Below are 17,137 nucleotides of genomic sequence, written 5' to 3'. Positions count from 1 at the left end.
TTTTGATAGAGGGATTTGTACAGAGATGCCTTTCAAATAATGCCGTCATACCAGAGATCAAGGTGCACTGAAAGAAGAATAGATGCTGGGGGCTAAGCAGGGCTGCTAATTCCACCACACGCTGACGGTGGCCACAGGCATCCAGGCTCCGTGGCTGACATCTGAGTGCAGAACAAAGAAGCCTCATTCCACTGCAAAGAACCACTACACTGGGAGCTAACCCCCATCCCCTCCCCAGAGGGCTTTAGTGTGCCCACCCCAGCCCGTAGAGGCTCTCCCCACTGTCTGATGCAGAGCAGGACTCCAAATGATAAACAGATCTCAACTAGTCAATGTGGAAAATCAATCCTGTGGCTATGAATAAATAACAACAACCATAACAGCCTTCGCTACCTTTAAAGGCTTAAACCGGCACTTAAGAGTGGTGGTGGAGCCAGTGTTTGGACCGGGTCTCTGTGACTCTAGAGCCCAGGTGCTACCAACTATTTAGCACCAGAGACTATGCAAAGTTCAAGTCGTCCCCCCGCCATCAATTATATATTTATATGACCATATCTGATAGGCAATATGTGCTTAAAAAAGGCATTAATACTTCCTCTGAATGAGGACTTTAAGAACTTTTCCCTCCTGATTCCTCATTAAACTTTCTCTTTTCTGCAATGAATATAAAAGCAATAAGTGGGTCAAGTACAGCAGTGGCCGCAAGCAGCTCAGGGTTTTCCAGAGAAAGTGATCTTTGTAGTTTCTCAGAGCCTCATCCTATGTTTTCCTCTGAAGGAGGGAGGTAAAATATACATCAGATGGGTCTTTGGCCACATATGCGTACTTGTCTTTTTCTTCTCAGTCTAACAGGTTTCACAGAGGAATGATTTTTCCTCAAAAAGATGATGACAAGCTCTTTTATACCCTTCCAGGAGCTCTGTTTCCAACGCTCTGCATGCACCCACAGTGACAGAGGCAGTAAGGAAATGCTTGGGGACAGGCAGAATCCTCAGCTGCCTGTGCCCTGTAACCACAGACACAGACCCAACAGAAGAGGCCAGACTTATTAGGACACGCAGTAGGGTCGCAAACGAGTCAGGCTGATCTTCAGCCTGTGGAAGGTGCCCCAAAGCTGAAAGAAACAGCAGGCCTCCTCTTTACACAGATTCAGCATCTTGGTGATTCTGTTACCATGGGAACAGGTCTGTGACAGGGAAGGCAAGTGTGGCCTAGTGTTCATGAGGACAGGATCTGCATGGGAGAGATGGGGGCAGCTTAGACCAGGGCCTGGCAGGAGAGAAATTCTGGGTTACTATATGCTGTTGCTCTTGGCATTTGCATTATAATTACTGGAAAATAAAGCTAGAGGGAACGCATGCTACCATGCCAATGTCTGTGACAGAACATGTTCATGGGGAAGTGACCGTGTGGCCACCTAGGCAACATGGAACCACTGTATCCGTTATGTGAGATCACCTGAGAGCCCAGCAGGCCGACACTCTTCCTTCAGGGCTCACGCTCCTCTGAGAAGGCATGAAGATGGAGTGAAGGCCCACTTGGGTGTGGTCAATGGTGTCTAGTCAACTGACGCCTCAAATGGCAGAAAGAAAATAGCCACTCTGGTTGACACACCCAGTGGTGACCATAAGTATATATTCTTGTTTTGGATGTTACCTGGCTTTTCTGTTTTATTAAGAGCTGTGGAGATGATTAGAAAGAGATGGGACCAGGGTTCCTCTCCCTGAATCACTAAGAAATTCTGGTCTAGCTTATTAACATTGCCCAACAATTGGGCAGCTCCCCGAAGTGTTGTCTCCGCCTGGTTTACAATACCTATGGGTGATCTTCTGGAAGAGAGGGTGTGTAACATTTTTGTGTCCCCAGTGTAAGACAGTTTTTGGGCAGAATTGTCACAAATTGTGATGTACGTCTCTCTAGCATCTGCTAACTTCCAGACATTGCTCAATGCCATTGGCTGTTCTCTTTCTGTCCTCACCCATGGCTGGATTTCCCAATGTCCACTCAGCTTATTATTTTGCTTTTAGTGTTCAGTTTTCATACCCCTCCCACCCACTGATATCTGTGTCTCAGATTAATTTTCGCCAGATGTGAGTATCTGGACTTCTCCAAGATTTGTCATTTTCCCTTCATGATCTTAACCTTCTTTAGGCCATTTGTGTGATTTGTCTGACCTCCCTAGTGTTTCCAACACATCCCAAATCAGCGTCATCTGCAACTTTCCTCTACATGCTCTTTTCTCCCCTTTACAGATCATTAATAAAAAGGTTAAATAAGACCAGACCAGCACCACACTCCAGAGCAAATGACAAAGGGGTGGGAGAGGCTGAAGAGCTCCCAGTGCACCAGCCCTGGCACAGGAAGGATGTAAAGTAATGCGGCAACAGTCCACTAGACGCCTCCTGCCTCGGGTCCATGGTCATTTATCACCACCATTTGTTTATGATTTCTCAGCCAGATTTCAGGTCCTGAGAGCATGGTCATATCCAAGCCAACATGCAGTGCTTTGCCAGGTAACCCTTACAAGCTCCAGAAAAGTCCATAAGAACCTATTTACTGTACTCAATTCTGCTTCAAATCTTCTACCCCTGCCCCCAAGTCCATCACAACTTGAGAGCAGAAAAGGGTAGACTGCTCCTTTTCTCTCTTTCAATTCATCAGCTCACAATTTTTCATTAAATAATTCTTGGCGTTTCATGTTATACACTTGACTTTTCTTTGAGCTGAAAGAAATGTTCTGCTAGAAATGTGGATTAATCCAGTTTCCCACAATGAGATCTTCCTTTGCTAGACCTAGATGTAATTAAGATCAAAAGTAACTAAAGAGGGTGCACTTTTTTTAGGGTAAAAATGCTTTAAGATCAGCTAGAAAATGTGTAGCTGGCTTGCACAGCTTTGGTCATAAAAACAGATTTCCCCTTTTGATTTTCCTTTCTTCTGTCTTTTCTCTTACAACCCACCCCCACCAAGTTCATCCAATCCATAGTATCAACCACTTTCTTCAGCCGGCATATGGAGTCAACTTCTCTGGACACCAGAGAAACAGTAACAGTGATATTCTCATGAGGACTGGCCTCACTGTGCACCAGCCACGGCCAGGCATCTCATTTACCTCAACTCATCTAATCTTCACCATGGCCCTGGAAGGTGTGCACAGCCTTCTCCGTATGAGGAAATGTCAGAGCAGAGAGGGAAGAACACATGCCCCGGGTTATCTAGCCAAACAGTGCTAGAGCCAGGATCCAAACCCAGTCTGGTCTGAATCCAGAGAACATGCTGTGAGCCACAGTCACCCAGCTTCTCTTGGGTCAGTGGCCCCTTGGAGTACGTGCTGAGGATCAAGATACTCTCTGTCCTTGGAGGATGCACATATACCACACATCCCCACATCTGAAATCTCTTAACCATGTCCAGGGGTTGGCAGACCCTTGGAGGTTCATGAACACCAGCTTAAGGACCTAGGTACTACTCTAAATTCCTCCAAGGTAGGAACTGTATTTTTTTCACTGCCTCAACTCCAGTGCTGAGATGAATAAATTGTTTTTGAATGAATTACTGACTGAAAGGACTTGGGGTAAGACATTCAAGCTGTGGCTCTGAAGAATAGCCTTACAAACTTGAATATAAGATATCTTCCAGAGGAGCAGAGAAACCAAAAAATAAGGTAATTGGGGAAGAAGGAAAGCAGAAAAGAAAGCATATCACTTTGCCCAGGAATTAATTCTGCCATTGAAAGTAGGCAGAGCCCTTGTCCACAGTGGCTCTGAAACATATAGTAGCTACTTCTGGTGGCTCAGAGGTTAAAGCGTCTGCCTGGAATGCGGGAGACCCAGGTTCGATCCCTGGGTCGGGAAGATCCCCTGGAGAAGGAAATGGCAACCCACTCCAGTACTCTTGCCTGGAGAATCCCATGGACAGAGGAGCCTGGTAGGCTACAGTCCATGGGGTCACAAAGAGTCAGAGAGGACTGAACGACTTCACTGTCACTTTCAGTTTCTTCTTCCCAAATCTTATGAGGTATGCCTTCACTGACGGACTTCCTCAAGAAAAGCTGCAAGAACCATCCTTTTCTATCTTATACAACTTCAGGAGCTTGGTTTTTCTGTAGACCACTGTGCCCACCTGTCTCCCTATTCTATGACTGATTTTTCTTTGCAGTCTTTGATATTCAATTTTCTCCTTTTCCTTGAGAGTCAGAAGAGACACACACTCCAGAAGTTGGACCCCAGCTATGCTTTAAACTTGACAGCCTGTCCATTACTGCAATGAGAGGCTGAAGATTTCTCTGCTGACATACAGGCAAACAGAAAATAGGGGATCAAAAGTCTGCCTCTCCTTGGCCAGTCTGACTGGACACCCGGGGAAAACAGAACAGAAGACTCCCACTCAGCCCTTACCCTCCAACAATGGTGTGCCCCAGCTTTGACACTCAAGGTAGAAACCTGGAGGTATAACCGCTTTAGTCTTTTCTCTTAACTCTTCATCAAAGTCTTGTGACTTCACATGTTAGTCTCATCTCCAATTTATCCACATGTCTGCATATCCCCCACTGCTCCCCTGGGTCAGCACCATTTGTGTTAGTCTCTCAGTCACATCTGACTCTTTGTGACTCCATGGAATATATCCCACCAGGCTCCTCTGTCTGAGGCATTTTCTAGGCAAGAATACTGGAGTGGGTTGCCATTCCCTTCACAGATGGTGGAACAGCCCTATTTCTGCTCTTCCTGCCATGATATGTCATCCTCCACACAGCAGTCTGGGTTGTTCTACAACATGAAGTGAATTATGTCATGCCCCTGTTTAAGATCCTCTAATTTTCTTTTTATTTTTTACTTTCCTTAGGCTTAAAACCCAAACTTCCGACCTCAGCCTAAATGGCCCTACATGATTTGGCCCCTTCCCACTTCATCTTCATCTTACTGTCTTATTTTTTACCCAGAATCATGGATTTAAGCCCCTTCAGCCCATAAAGTTCTTTCCTACCTTTGGCCTTTGCTCAAGTAGGTTCTTCTTGTTAGCCTTAGTACCTTCCCAATTTCCATCGAAGCAATGATCAAAGTGTATGTTTTCCATTCATGCGTTTAAATTGTTATGGACAGTTTCCCTAAACCATATTTTAAGACCAACAATATAGCAACCATGTCTATCTTATGCATCACTGTTTTCTCAGCATCTAGCCAAGATTTTAACCATTTGATGAAAGAACAGATGAACAGGTGAAAAATGATTGAATGATTGGATAAATGAATGAAGGAAGGAAAAGTCTTAGGAGCAGATGGCACAAGAAGATGAATCTGTCAGACCCTCAGTCATAAAGAGATGGGTTGAATTAAAAACACTAGTTGGTATCCTTGCCCAGCTGATATAAAAGGAAACCTCCACTTTGCAGAGAAACTAAGACTTAAGTTGAGGAGGTTGAGCACAGGACAGGCAGAATGAGCACAGGCTTTGTGCCCAGACCTTTTCTGCTAAGAGAAGGCACAGAACGTATTAACATAAACTTTCTAGGCACAGTAAAACATCTCCTTCCTCATTCTTCCTAACAGGCGGCATGCCAGGGAGCTCTATCAGCTTTCGAGCGCGGCTTCTATGTGTGCAAACTCCCTTCCTCAAGTCTACGTGCTCTGCGATTCATAGGCACGCTCACTCAAACACCGTCCATGTGCTGGTGGCATAGAGCTACAATGCTTCGTTTTGACAGGATTAATCTACTAGCATCGCGGTCCCGTGCCAAAACTTGTTAATGCCCACATCTGTATTTTTATGAATCGGGTCCTAAACATTTGCATATGTTTTCAATCTAAAAAGACTTATTCTTTTTTAGTGGTTTAAGAAATAAAAATGATTTTGTACTCTATGTCTGCTCAATTACAAGAGTTCATAGTAAAAGCTGAAACATTCAAATGTCAAGGCAGATGTGGCCCTAGATCTTGCAACGGAACCCACTGTCTCACCTCATTGAATTTTCACAAACCAAAGAGCCTCCTGGGGGTACAAGGAAGGCACCTCCATTCAATGGAAATGAAGGCGTATTTTTTGACACAGATCACTGCCACATCAAGTGGATTTTGCCGAAGGAAAGTAATGGAGAAATTAAGCAGCTGCTTTTCCTGCATTTTTCAAAGCAAGATAGAAAATGCAGAAGGGCCCCAAGAGCACATTTTCACAGTCAGATTGGGTGGATGACACAAGGGGGCCATGGTCGAATACACATTTCGGTAATGCCCATAAGGGCAACAAATTGCTGGAAATGTGATCCCATTGGGTTTCTGCAAGAAAACCAGAAAAATAAGGCAGGCGGAAGGTAAATTCCAGCCATAAGAAAACAGGAGTGGGGAATGAGCCAATAGGGAGGGGGCCTGGAGAGGAGCTAGAGGCAGCATATAGGAATACGCAGTGGGTCTAACCAGCCCAGACTACATAATTTGGGGGGCCTGGAGCAAAATGAATTGTGGTGTGCCTCATTCAGAAATTATTAACAGTTTCAAGACAGTGACAGCAGAACATGAAACCAAGCTCAGGGTTCTGTGGACTACACAGGCCACATGCTGATAATGCTGGGCTAGGGTGTGAGGTTTATGGGGGAAACAACTAGCTCTAGGGGCTGTCAAAACCCTTTAGAAAAGCAAACTTTCCCCAGTCCACTTTGCTCTCAGAAAACACCACCCTTGAATGATCACAGTGAGACAAATGAATCATGCCTAGGCTAGTATCTGGAAGTGCCAAAAAAGGGAGGAGCTGTCAGGGTCGTTATGCTAATTCCAATTTGTTGTAATTTTTGGAGTGACTTTTCCTAAATTATGATTCATTTCAGCACCGAAACACCAGATTCAAGTCAGAGGCTTATGATGCTATTATAAGCATATTACTGATGCCTAGTAAAATAACTTCTTGTAATGTTTCTTTTATAAGGGCCATAAATCAAAATATTCAAAACAGTTAATTTTTAATGTGCCACTATTATCCATCTTTAGTTATAAATTTAATATCTCCTTAGGCCCCACAGATTGTAATGCGACTCAAAACATGCAACGGCTGTTCAGAAATAGAAGGTTCTCCCAGTATCTCATTATTTAAATCCTTAAGATATGGTTTTAAAGGCTTGAGGATATCTGAGCAAACTTGTTTAAAGGAGTCATAAAGAAAGATAAGTAGTTTTCCTCAGAAGCCTATAAAATTTATTACAACATATTAAAGCAGGATTATATATTGACTAATTTTCAGAAGGCATTTGTTTTCTGGGATACATGGTATTTGGGGAAATTTCATAAAGGAATAAGGAGGATGGGGATTAATGCCATTATCTCTGCTTCCCTTGAGCAAAGCAAGGCTGTCTATATGCCTTGGCACCAGTTTCATCCTGAAAATGACAAGGTTTCTATGTCAAGGGATGGTGGAAGGCGGGGGGTTGGGGTGTCAAATTCTTGTGAAAGAGCAATAAGAGTCTTTATTTTCCAGGAGGAGGGGCTTTCCTGATGGCTTGGATGGTAAAGAATCCTCCTGCAATGTGGGAGACCTGGGTTTGATCCCTGGGTTGGGAAGATGCCCTGGAGGAGGGCATGGCAACCTGCCCTTAGAATCCCCATGGACAGAAGAGTGTGGCAGGCTACAGTCCATGGGGTCGCAAAGAGATGGACATGACTGAATGACTAAGCACAGCACACATCCAGGAGGAGACACAGATGCAGCCCAGTCCTGACACTGTAACACGATGGCAGAAGCAGGTTCACAGAAGAGCCCCAAGAAGGACTTACACTTTTCTAGGCAAGCCCCAAACTCACAGAATCTTCCTTTGCCTACTTGTTACATGCATGCTGTGGGCAGGTTTCATATGTTCACTCTTTAACATTATAAAATATTTACTTCTCACTTAGAACTGTTTTAGGTCAATTTGCATCTTTATTAGCTATTCCATATGAGTAAAGGCCATATTTCTCTTAAACTTTTCTCCAGATAGGGAGTCTCTCAGACAAATTTTAGCATTTCTCTGGTTTCCCTACCTCCCTATATCAACAAGTTTCCCTTTGGAACCACTTTGCATCTGGAAGAGTTAATTCTGTACTGTTTCCCTCTTTACTAAGGAAAGGGAGAAGGGGGGAGAAAAGGGGAGATGTGACCAGGAAGCAGGCTCTACTGGTGGTCAACGGATCCAGGAAGTGTTACATCTATAACTATGTGGAAAGATGCTGTAAATGAAAGTCAAACCTCTGTGTGTTCCCTGAAGGACCAGAGAAAGCAGTCTGACTCACTGATGGGACCTTCGATGGGTTCAACTGAGCAGTGAAAAATATCAATGAAAACTGTCACCCACGGGCGAAACACACAAGTTACTATTTTCAAATTCATCCCAAGAACCACTGTTTACATAATATGAGCGCAAGACTTGCAGAAGGGCACACCTGTTTACTTATCCCAAAGAACCACCTCTCCAATCACAGACCTGGGGCATTTCACATTTGTCCCAGAAAAAGAACTGCATGGTGAGTACTTGTGACTATGGCACACAATCTACCACATTTCTTGTTATGAATATATATATATATATATATATGCTCATATACACTGTCACCAACTTCAACAGAATAGTCTGTGTCACCATAGGTAGATATATTCAGCTCCAGAGCATTTGTGACTTGGTGTTAAACAGCCTGCAGTATCCTGGAGAGGTGTGATTCACAATGGCAAAAGTCGACAGAGTTCAATGTTCCATTTTATATTAATAACACAGAACATTACATGCACCACTATTCAACTATAATGCAGACAGCCAAGAAATAAACAGTGGGTTTGCATAGATAAAAATCAATCTTTAAAAAAACAAAATCCTCCGAAAAAACATAATGCATGAAAATAATGCAAAACTATAGGCACGCAATTGTCAAAAAGCAACAGATATAATACCACTTATGAGTCTGTCAATATTAACATTTCTATTCTAGTTCATTTAAAGAGATACAGTTACCCATTCACCATTACTATGCCTTGCTCCTTGTGTTTTCTTCAGAACTGCCATAGAAGAGAGTACAATTCATTAAATGGGCTTCTTACACATGATAGTTTCAGCTCTATGAAGATAAATAGCTTTGTTTCCCTTATTCCTTACCAAACATTTGACACAACCAGAAGGACATGGGAGTTGGACCGCACTGGCATATCTGGTAAGAGCAAGCAGTCGGCTGAAAACCATGACTGGAGAACCGTGACAATTTCTGAGTCCACAATCATGCCTTTAAAAGTGTGGATAAATCCTAATGAGGGCAGAGTTTACATCTTAAACAACATAGAAACATTTGGATGGTGCTCAACCCAGCCCCAACAAGGCAGAACAATAATGTGGTTGCAGGGAGGGGGGATATGAAGGAGGGAGCTCTTGGGGGTGGTCACGGCACGCAGAAGCAAACACAGGGCACATCACAAACAGCAGTGAGCACAACTGAGCACGCACACAATACAACACTAGAATACAATTTTTAAAAGAAAAATGATATAAAAGATGGTTTTCTCACCCCTCAAAACAAAACTGGAACTTTGGTTTACAGGCCCGGCTATGCCCATATGCCCTCCTCGTCATCCTGCGGCCGGCCAGGGGTAAGAAGGTGCACGGAGAGGAGGGGAGCACCGGAACGAAAGAAGAGAAGGTTAGTCACACTGGGATGCACTGCAAAGGCACACTGATCTTCACTTTGTTTTTTAATCTTAAAGAGCGAGGAAAAAAAAAATCCATAGTAACTTAAAGTTCCACATCGCTGACTTGTCAAATACATAACTGAGTTTTGTATCTATGGCAACCCCCACACAAAAACATTCCACCCACCAGGCTCTGACTCTGTGTCAAGAATGGATTAGAAGATTAAAATTAGTCTACATTAGCAGATGATTATTTTTTTGGAAAGCATGCAATCTGAATTGCATATGCCTAAAGAGTAGATTAAACCTTTTAAGTAAGCAGAGAAGTAATTATAGTAACTAAATACCCTTAATTTCTCTTAAGCTTGAAGTATCAATAAAGGCTGAAGAAGAATTAAAAAAAAAAAAACCAAAATTCCACCAACTTGGGTGGAACGAACTTCTGTAGCATGCGATAATTGACATTGGTTATTTCACAAAGGCTCAAACATACTGTGATCTTCTGGATTTGTCAGGTTCTATTTTACTCTCAGCGTAAAAGAGGATGTGCCCACCATGGAACGATTATACATTTGCACGGAATGATTATACATTTGCAATCAAATAAATTTCAAAGCAAAGAGAGTAAACTTTCAATTCAGTAAAATGCTTGTAGAAAGCAAGTTTTGTTTAACTTAAAATTGTGCTCAACTGTGGATAAATGGGAACTTATTTGGTCTGAATTCTTGTTGAAAACATTTCCAGAATGGTTCAGGCCATTTTCCTCACTTAGTGAAGAGGTGGATGGGCAGGGCAATTGAATCTATACAGACAGAAGTATATCTGCCATCACAAGGTCGTGTTTTGAACAAGAATTCTCACTGTTCACTGCAAGGATAGAAACAAAGTGTAGAAAACTCAGTGGTTCATATCCTGGTCTCACACGTAATTTGGGAGCTGTGTCTTTTAACAAATCCCTGACAAAACCAGGTTTTCCCATGACTGTCTTCTGTGTTTTGAAAATCAGGAACAGGAAAAACAATAACTTGAAGCATCTTCTCACAATATGTATCCATATTGCTTAAGCTGTTGTAATATCAGGTTGAATTATATGAAAATGCCCACTGCTGGCCATTTTGGGTCTAGAAAAACAGCAACTTCATACAGTTTGACCTAATCTTGCCAACAAGGCTATGGTGATTTTACCTGCTCAAGAATTTGGATCTATGGTCTTTGAAATGAGTTTTCATATGATTTCTCTTATATTTTTGTGAATTTTATTTTGTATATTTAAAAATATTATTCTGACAAAGGGAGTTCACCAGACTACAGCCCAAAGAATTAACAATGTCCCACTGATTTGAGTCAATCAAGTGATTTGCACACAGTCTGAATTGGACAACTCAGTATGAATTTGCACTGACAGTTTGGCTAGTAATATTCTGGCCCCACATAAGTTCAACTGATCATCTTACCTGGGTCTCCTTCTCATGTAAAATTTACTTGCATCTATTTACCACTACACAGTCTAGTAATTGCTCCTGGCAATGAACCTCCCTTTTCCCTACCTAATTGGAGAAATATGGATTTTTACATTCATTCAATTTTCTCTCAGTTCCTGGAGAAAAGAAAAGTTTATGTCCTTTTTTATGCTAATAAAGAAGGAAAGTATAGCAGGGGACCCCTCAAGCATCCACAAATGGGTCTCAGAGGGTCTAGCAATTCCTTGCAGTTCAATGCAGAATGGTGTGGGTATGTGTGTAAGTATATTCTCTGGATGGAGGTCCTAGCTTTCATTATAAGGTTCCTGATTCCCAAAGTCTCTGCTGCAGGAAAACTCAGAGAGATGCCAAAGTCACACACAAAAAAATAGGCTGTTTTCCTCAAAATGCAGCCTACAGTCCCTGCTGACTGCTTCTGAATGGCTGTAAAATCATTCCCTGTGCTGAGCAGTTTATTTCATTTTGCATTTAAAACCAACAGTATGTAGACAGCCAGTTTGTTTCAAATCCAAAGATGTTTTAAATTTTGAAAAAGAAGAAGGAAGGAGGAAAGAAAGCCACTGCCACCAAAATCTATAACTATTTTCCTAACGGTGAAGTGTGGTCTAATGCAAATTACTTTTAGCAAATTAAATATATTAAAAAGTGGTAATTAATTATGATTGAAGCAGACAGGAGTTGTAGCTCGAAAATACACACTGCCAATATCACTACCGTGCCTCGTCCACCATAGGAATAAAAAGGAGCTCCCAGATGTCGAGGGTTATTAAAAGCCAGATGTTGAGATCGACGTCTTGTATGCTGGTGAATAAAGTAAAGAAATATGACAGTCCAATATAAACTTTGCTAACGTTTAACATGGCAGAAATGGGGATAAATTCCTTCAGTGTGCTCAGAATATTATGCATATCTTTCAAGTTCCTAGTTTCTGAAGTTAAAAGTATTTAAAAGAAAATAGAAAGGGAAGTGGTGGCCATTTCTGGTCTCTCTAATCTTCAAAGCTTAAACATGAATTGACCCTAATCACCAAGTGATCTGGGTCAGAGTGAGTGTCTGCTTGGGGAATAAAAAAACAAAAATGCAGGAGCTAATCAGAGACGGAGCCCCAGATATTTCCAAACGTTCGCAGCTGTCTGACTCCTGCACCGCCTGCATCTTTGTATGCAAATATTAATTTGTTCGGCAACCTTACTGCCCAGAAATGTAAATCTGGGGACCAAAAAAATAAAAACCAGATAAATGTCACTTGATCCCTAACTTCATGCCAAGTTATTTGGAAATTCTTGAAGTTTTAAAATGCATCTATCAGGCCTGAGAGAGTCAGTTTCCCTCCCTTGTTTTTCTGTTTTCAGATCGACTTCGCAGCGGGCTTTCTGGAGGCTGCCTGGCGTTTGCTCCCTTGTGTGTTGTCCCTGTGAGTGATTGCTATGCCAGGAGTTGCCAAAATATCTGGATGAGAAAAAAGCCTCTAGTCCATCCGTCATCCGTCTGCTTTTGTCCACAGCATCTGGGGACGGAACATCCAAGGTGGGCTGAAGCCCAGAGCACAGTGACCACAAAGCCCGTTTTAAAGAGGGAGGAGGCTTAACTATCCAATAAACTCAGGATGTATCTATTGCTCCAGAGATGATATGAAGACTTGACGGAAATCCTTAGTTCCAGATGCTAGGCTCTAATGGGGTTCTCTAAATACTGAGATAAAACAAAATCCCTCACCGGATGGGCTGCTCAAGGGGCTATGTTGATGACAAGATCTAAGAGCAAAGTGACTGAGTCATCACTGACAAGATGGGAGACTTGTTGTGGGGACATTTATTAGCCCAGCCATGGAGGTCTGGGAAGGAACTCTGTGATATGACCTGATAAACAGACCAGTGTAAACCTTTAATTGGTCTCTATTTTGAGGTATTTGGTATAGCCAGCAGGCAAGCCTCAGCCCATCACAGGGCTGGTTGTGTGTGTGTGTGTGTGTGTGTGTATGTTTTAAAAACCCTGCAATTTTCTTTCAGTTGATAGCTGGCTTTTTTCTTGAAATCGAAGGGCTAGGTTCCTAATGAGGACCTTACTGTCACACTCATCCTAACTGAAGATGAGAATGAAATTACGGAAGCATCACTTTTAAATCAGCCTACTGCCTCTGTAAGAACTCAGCCACTTGTCTCTGCCAGGAAGTTCAAAATGGCCTCCCAGTGGGACAAGCAGGGTGACCCTCCTGGTTACTGACAGGGTGTGGCGTGGGCAGTCACCAGATCCACCCCTACTCCTCCTAGAAGTTCATGGCTCCTCTGATACTTTCTGCAAACTTCAAGCACCAGCATTCCGCAAGTCACAGAAGCAAGACCACAGTGTTGGGTATATGATGTGTCCTGTGCCCGGGTTTGAGCAAAGCAGCAACTCTCAGCATTTCCAAACTGCAGGCTTGGCCAGAACTAGGGAAATAGAGTGTATACAAAGGAAAGCAAGGGGTGTGAGCCTGGAGATAAGGGCATCAAGCCTTATCAGGGCACTAATGTGTTTTCTTTCTGGGTCAAGTCCAAACCTTTCCTCTGGAAACCTCACATTCGTGTCTGTCACCTCTCCTGCCTCCTAGAATGCATAGCCCATAAGTTGATGTCTCTGTTTATGTGATGAGGTCAGGAATGGCTGCAAACTCTTAGATAATTTGATTTGTCATAGCCTGTGGTACCCATTTGCAGACAAGTTCTCCCAAAGAATAGCCAAGTCCTTACTAGATTCAGATACCTGTTCTGTGCTGTGTTTCTAGATGCTAATTAATTTCTGACCTGGGCTAGAAATGAGCCAGCAGGAATTAGCACCAGCTCCAGGTTAGAAAGAATGGGACGGCTCTTAGCTTTCTTCACTAAGAATCACTAGGACACAGGGCTGGGGAGGGTCTTTGTGCGGACAGGGGAAGGCAGGCTCAGGGACAAAGATGAGGTAGGTCACTGAAGTACACTTGGCCAGGAGCTGCGGCTGCTGCTGCTGCTGCTGCTAAGTCGCTTCAGTCGTGTCCGACTCTGTGCGACCCCAGAGACGGCAGCCCACCAGGCTCCCCCGTCCCTGGGATTCTCCAGGCAAGAATACTGGAGTGGGTTGCCATTTCCTTCTCCAATGCATGAAAGTGAAAAGTCAAAGTGAAGTCGCTCAGTCGTGTCCGACTCTTAGCGTCCTCATGGACTACAGCCTACCAGGCTCCTCCATCCATGGGATTTTCCAGGCAAGAGTACTGGAGTGGGGGTGCCATCGCCTTCTCCAGGAGCTGTGGAGTGGGGGTCAAATTCCAGTCCATCTGACCACAAAGATTCACCCTCCTGACATGTGAACTTTGAAGCCACAGAAAGAAGCCCTCATTTTGGCCCCAGAAACACCTGAGGGTCCTGCTCAGCTCAGCTCCGAAGTCCTTAGGACTCCGTGTTGCCCCTTTCCAAGCTGTTGAAGGTCCTGGTTGGGACTGGATGGTACAACTTAGGTGGGGTTTCTCTGGCTCTTCGAAGAAAGACAACCTCACATGCATATGGCAGATGTCCTTTATACAGCTTATCAGCAGCACCCCGCCAAGTTTCAAGGTCCCTGAGGGAAAAGGAAGCACCCCCATACCCTTCACACTCTGTCACAGCACCTGTGGGAATTTAACATGCATTTTCAAACCAGAAAGCCTATAAGGACTGGCCCCTGCTTTTCTGAATGATTTGACTCCTCTAATAGAGAAGGCAGCCTGGATTTCAGAGTTCCTTAGGGGCTGCCAAGATTGTGTTTACTTGTTTCTCCCCAGAATGGTTCCGTCCCCCTTCTCATGGCACTAGCTGCACTTGTGATTTATTCTTCTAACCTGACTTGGTGAAAGCTGAACAGCCCTGGCTAAGGGGAAACATGATGGGCAATCTCCATGTTTTAAAAGATACAGGGGGGTGTTTCTCAAGGGAGAGGCAGAGACTGCAAGCAAGCCTGTGCAGCCTGGTTGGTTCTCAGCAAGTCTACCACACTGGGACCCCTGAGGCAGGGGGCCATCTAAATCCTCTTTGGTAAGCCATGGAGAACATTTGAGAAGCTTGTGGGGCATTCTCCTTCACTTCTAATGCAGCATCTTTAGGCACTTTCTCATTTTTTTCCAACTATCATTATAGGGTGACATGAAAACTAGCTTTCTGTTTCCTTCGAGCAAAAGTTAATTCTGACAAACCAATCTAGTGCATGGTGCCAGCTCTCTCAGCTGAAAGATACAAGATACCCAGATGAAGATAACAATGCTGGAAGGTTGTACACTGGCCAAGAATATATTTTCAGAGCCCAAAGTCAACATCTGCTAAAAGCTGAGCCATTGCCAGATAGCCATAAAAAAGGGGTGGGGTGGAGACAGGCTTTATTTTCACTCCCTCATCCATCAGTCATTAACGCTTGGCTTTGTTAAACAGAGTGAAAATTGTGTTTTTTAGCAGGATTCTGACTCTGCTTTTTCCTGGCTAGTGGGCAACCAAATCCCCTAGCCCCTTGACTTTTCATGTCCTCAAGTGCCTCAGAAAGAAAAAAGAATCGGAAGGCCCTGATACTTCACAGGGCTGCTCTGTGAATTAAACTGGAGAACGTAAGTTAACCTGACTTGTAGACCTTAAACATGTATACAAACATAACTGGGCACACCGCCCTTGGTGGTGGCATTTCATAGGCTGTCACTATTACAACAATGTATTTGATATTGTGCTAAGACCAAAGGCAAAAGGGTGTATGTAAAAAAGGATCAGACAGTGTGTTAAACCATCCTTAGTTATTTTAACATCTCTGGGCTATTCAAAGCTATGGTTTACACCTGTCATTAAAATACAGATGCTGAAACAATTTTTCAAATGCTATTGTTCCACAAATACAGTAGTTTGCAGAATCTGGCTAGTGGGCAACCAAATTCCCTTGCCCCTCGACACTGTGTGTGCATGTACGTTTAAAGAATGTTTTCAATTCTCTTTTCTGTGGTTCCTTATCTTCTGAGTGCTGCAAGTGCCTGGGGCATGGAAGTCCAACATGACCCTTATTACATCAGTTCAAGAAAAAAAAGAAAGGCAATGGTGTTTAGCAAGAGAAAATGGATTTCCCTGCTTCCAGACCTTTCAAAGTTGGCCACCCCCTTTCAATGGGGGAGCTAAAGAGCTGCCTCTTAGACAAATGTGACCGGATTAAAGCAGCAAGTTGAAAAGGAATCAACCCTTCCGCAATGCCAAGATGAGTTACATCTACAAGCTGGGGAGAGTAGACTGTGTCTGAAAAACCCCCGTTGACTCAAAAGATGCTGCAACAAATCTCTTAATGAAACCCTAATACTGCACACAAGGTTTAAAACTAAGAGGAATCAGTGAAAGGGGAGAAAAACAACTTTATCCAAAATAGAGTAAGACTGAAATCTTCAATAGGCTCAAATTACCTTTAAGGAAAAACCCTTTTCTAAGAGGAGGATCCTGATGCATTAAGCAGCTCTGTCTTTTTCCCCAGACATGAAGACCCTACCTGGCAGGGTTTATCAAATCGTGCCCTTGCGTGCTTACATGTAAGGAGTTAATACCACACCCAGATTAAAGAGCCTTGGCAATAACTTGCTCATCCGCACAGCCAGCTTTCCTAAGGCTGTGTCACCCCTCCCCCCTTCCTCTCCTGCAACTGAAATGCTTGGGTGAGCACATAACAGCTAGTAGAGGAAGGAGCAGTTAAATACCTCCCACAGCAGTGCAGACATTTGTCCTCATTTCTTTCCTACCTGTGGCCTCACAGAGAGCCATGACAGGGTCATTCCAGAGCTTCTGCTCTTAAAAGCAAACAAACAAATAAACTACCACCTTTATTTCCCAATGGTGAGAAATCACATATTCCTTCTGGCTTGTGTTTTAGTAGCTTTGGGGATTTGGGGTATTCTTTGAGGGGTTAAAAAAATTATATCTAGCTACCTTTCTACTTCATTTACTTGAAAAAAAAAATCTGTTGAGTTTTAAACATAGCATCTTCCAATCCACTTGCGATAAAAGGAGTATCTGAAAAGGGGCAAGTAA

The 17,137-nt window shown here is 43.3% G+C and overlaps 1 protein-coding gene across 5 annotated transcripts in view; it reads right to left on the bottom strand.

The window, feature by feature from the left end:
* The window catches only part of ERC2 (ELKS/RAB6-interacting/CAST family member 2), a 993,433-nt gene that overhangs the window by 173,613 nt on the left and 802,683 nt on the right, over positions 1–17,137 (bottom strand). The window contains exon 15 of one of the 5 annotated variants that reach the window (XM_086367449.1): positions 9,507–9,572. The exons of the other annotated variants lie outside the window; for them this stretch is intronic. Coding sequence (XP_086223575.1) covers positions 9,546–9,572 — 27 coding nt within the window. The 3' untranslated portion in view covers positions 9,507–9,545. The remainder of the gene's footprint in view (positions 1–9,506; positions 9,573–17,137) is intronic. 5 annotated transcript variants of the gene reach the window in all.

This window comes from Bos grunniens, chromosome 22 (genome assembly GCF_055505025.1).
Source record: "Bos grunniens cultivar Pamir isolate PY7600 chromosome 22, Bosgru_T2T1.0, whole genome shotgun sequence".
In the NCBI taxonomy this organism is placed as follows: domain Eukaryota; kingdom Metazoa; phylum Chordata; class Mammalia; order Artiodactyla; family Bovidae; genus Bos; species Bos grunniens.
Note: the sequence above shows the minus strand (reverse complement) of the source record. Positions and strands in the feature narration are given on the sequence as shown.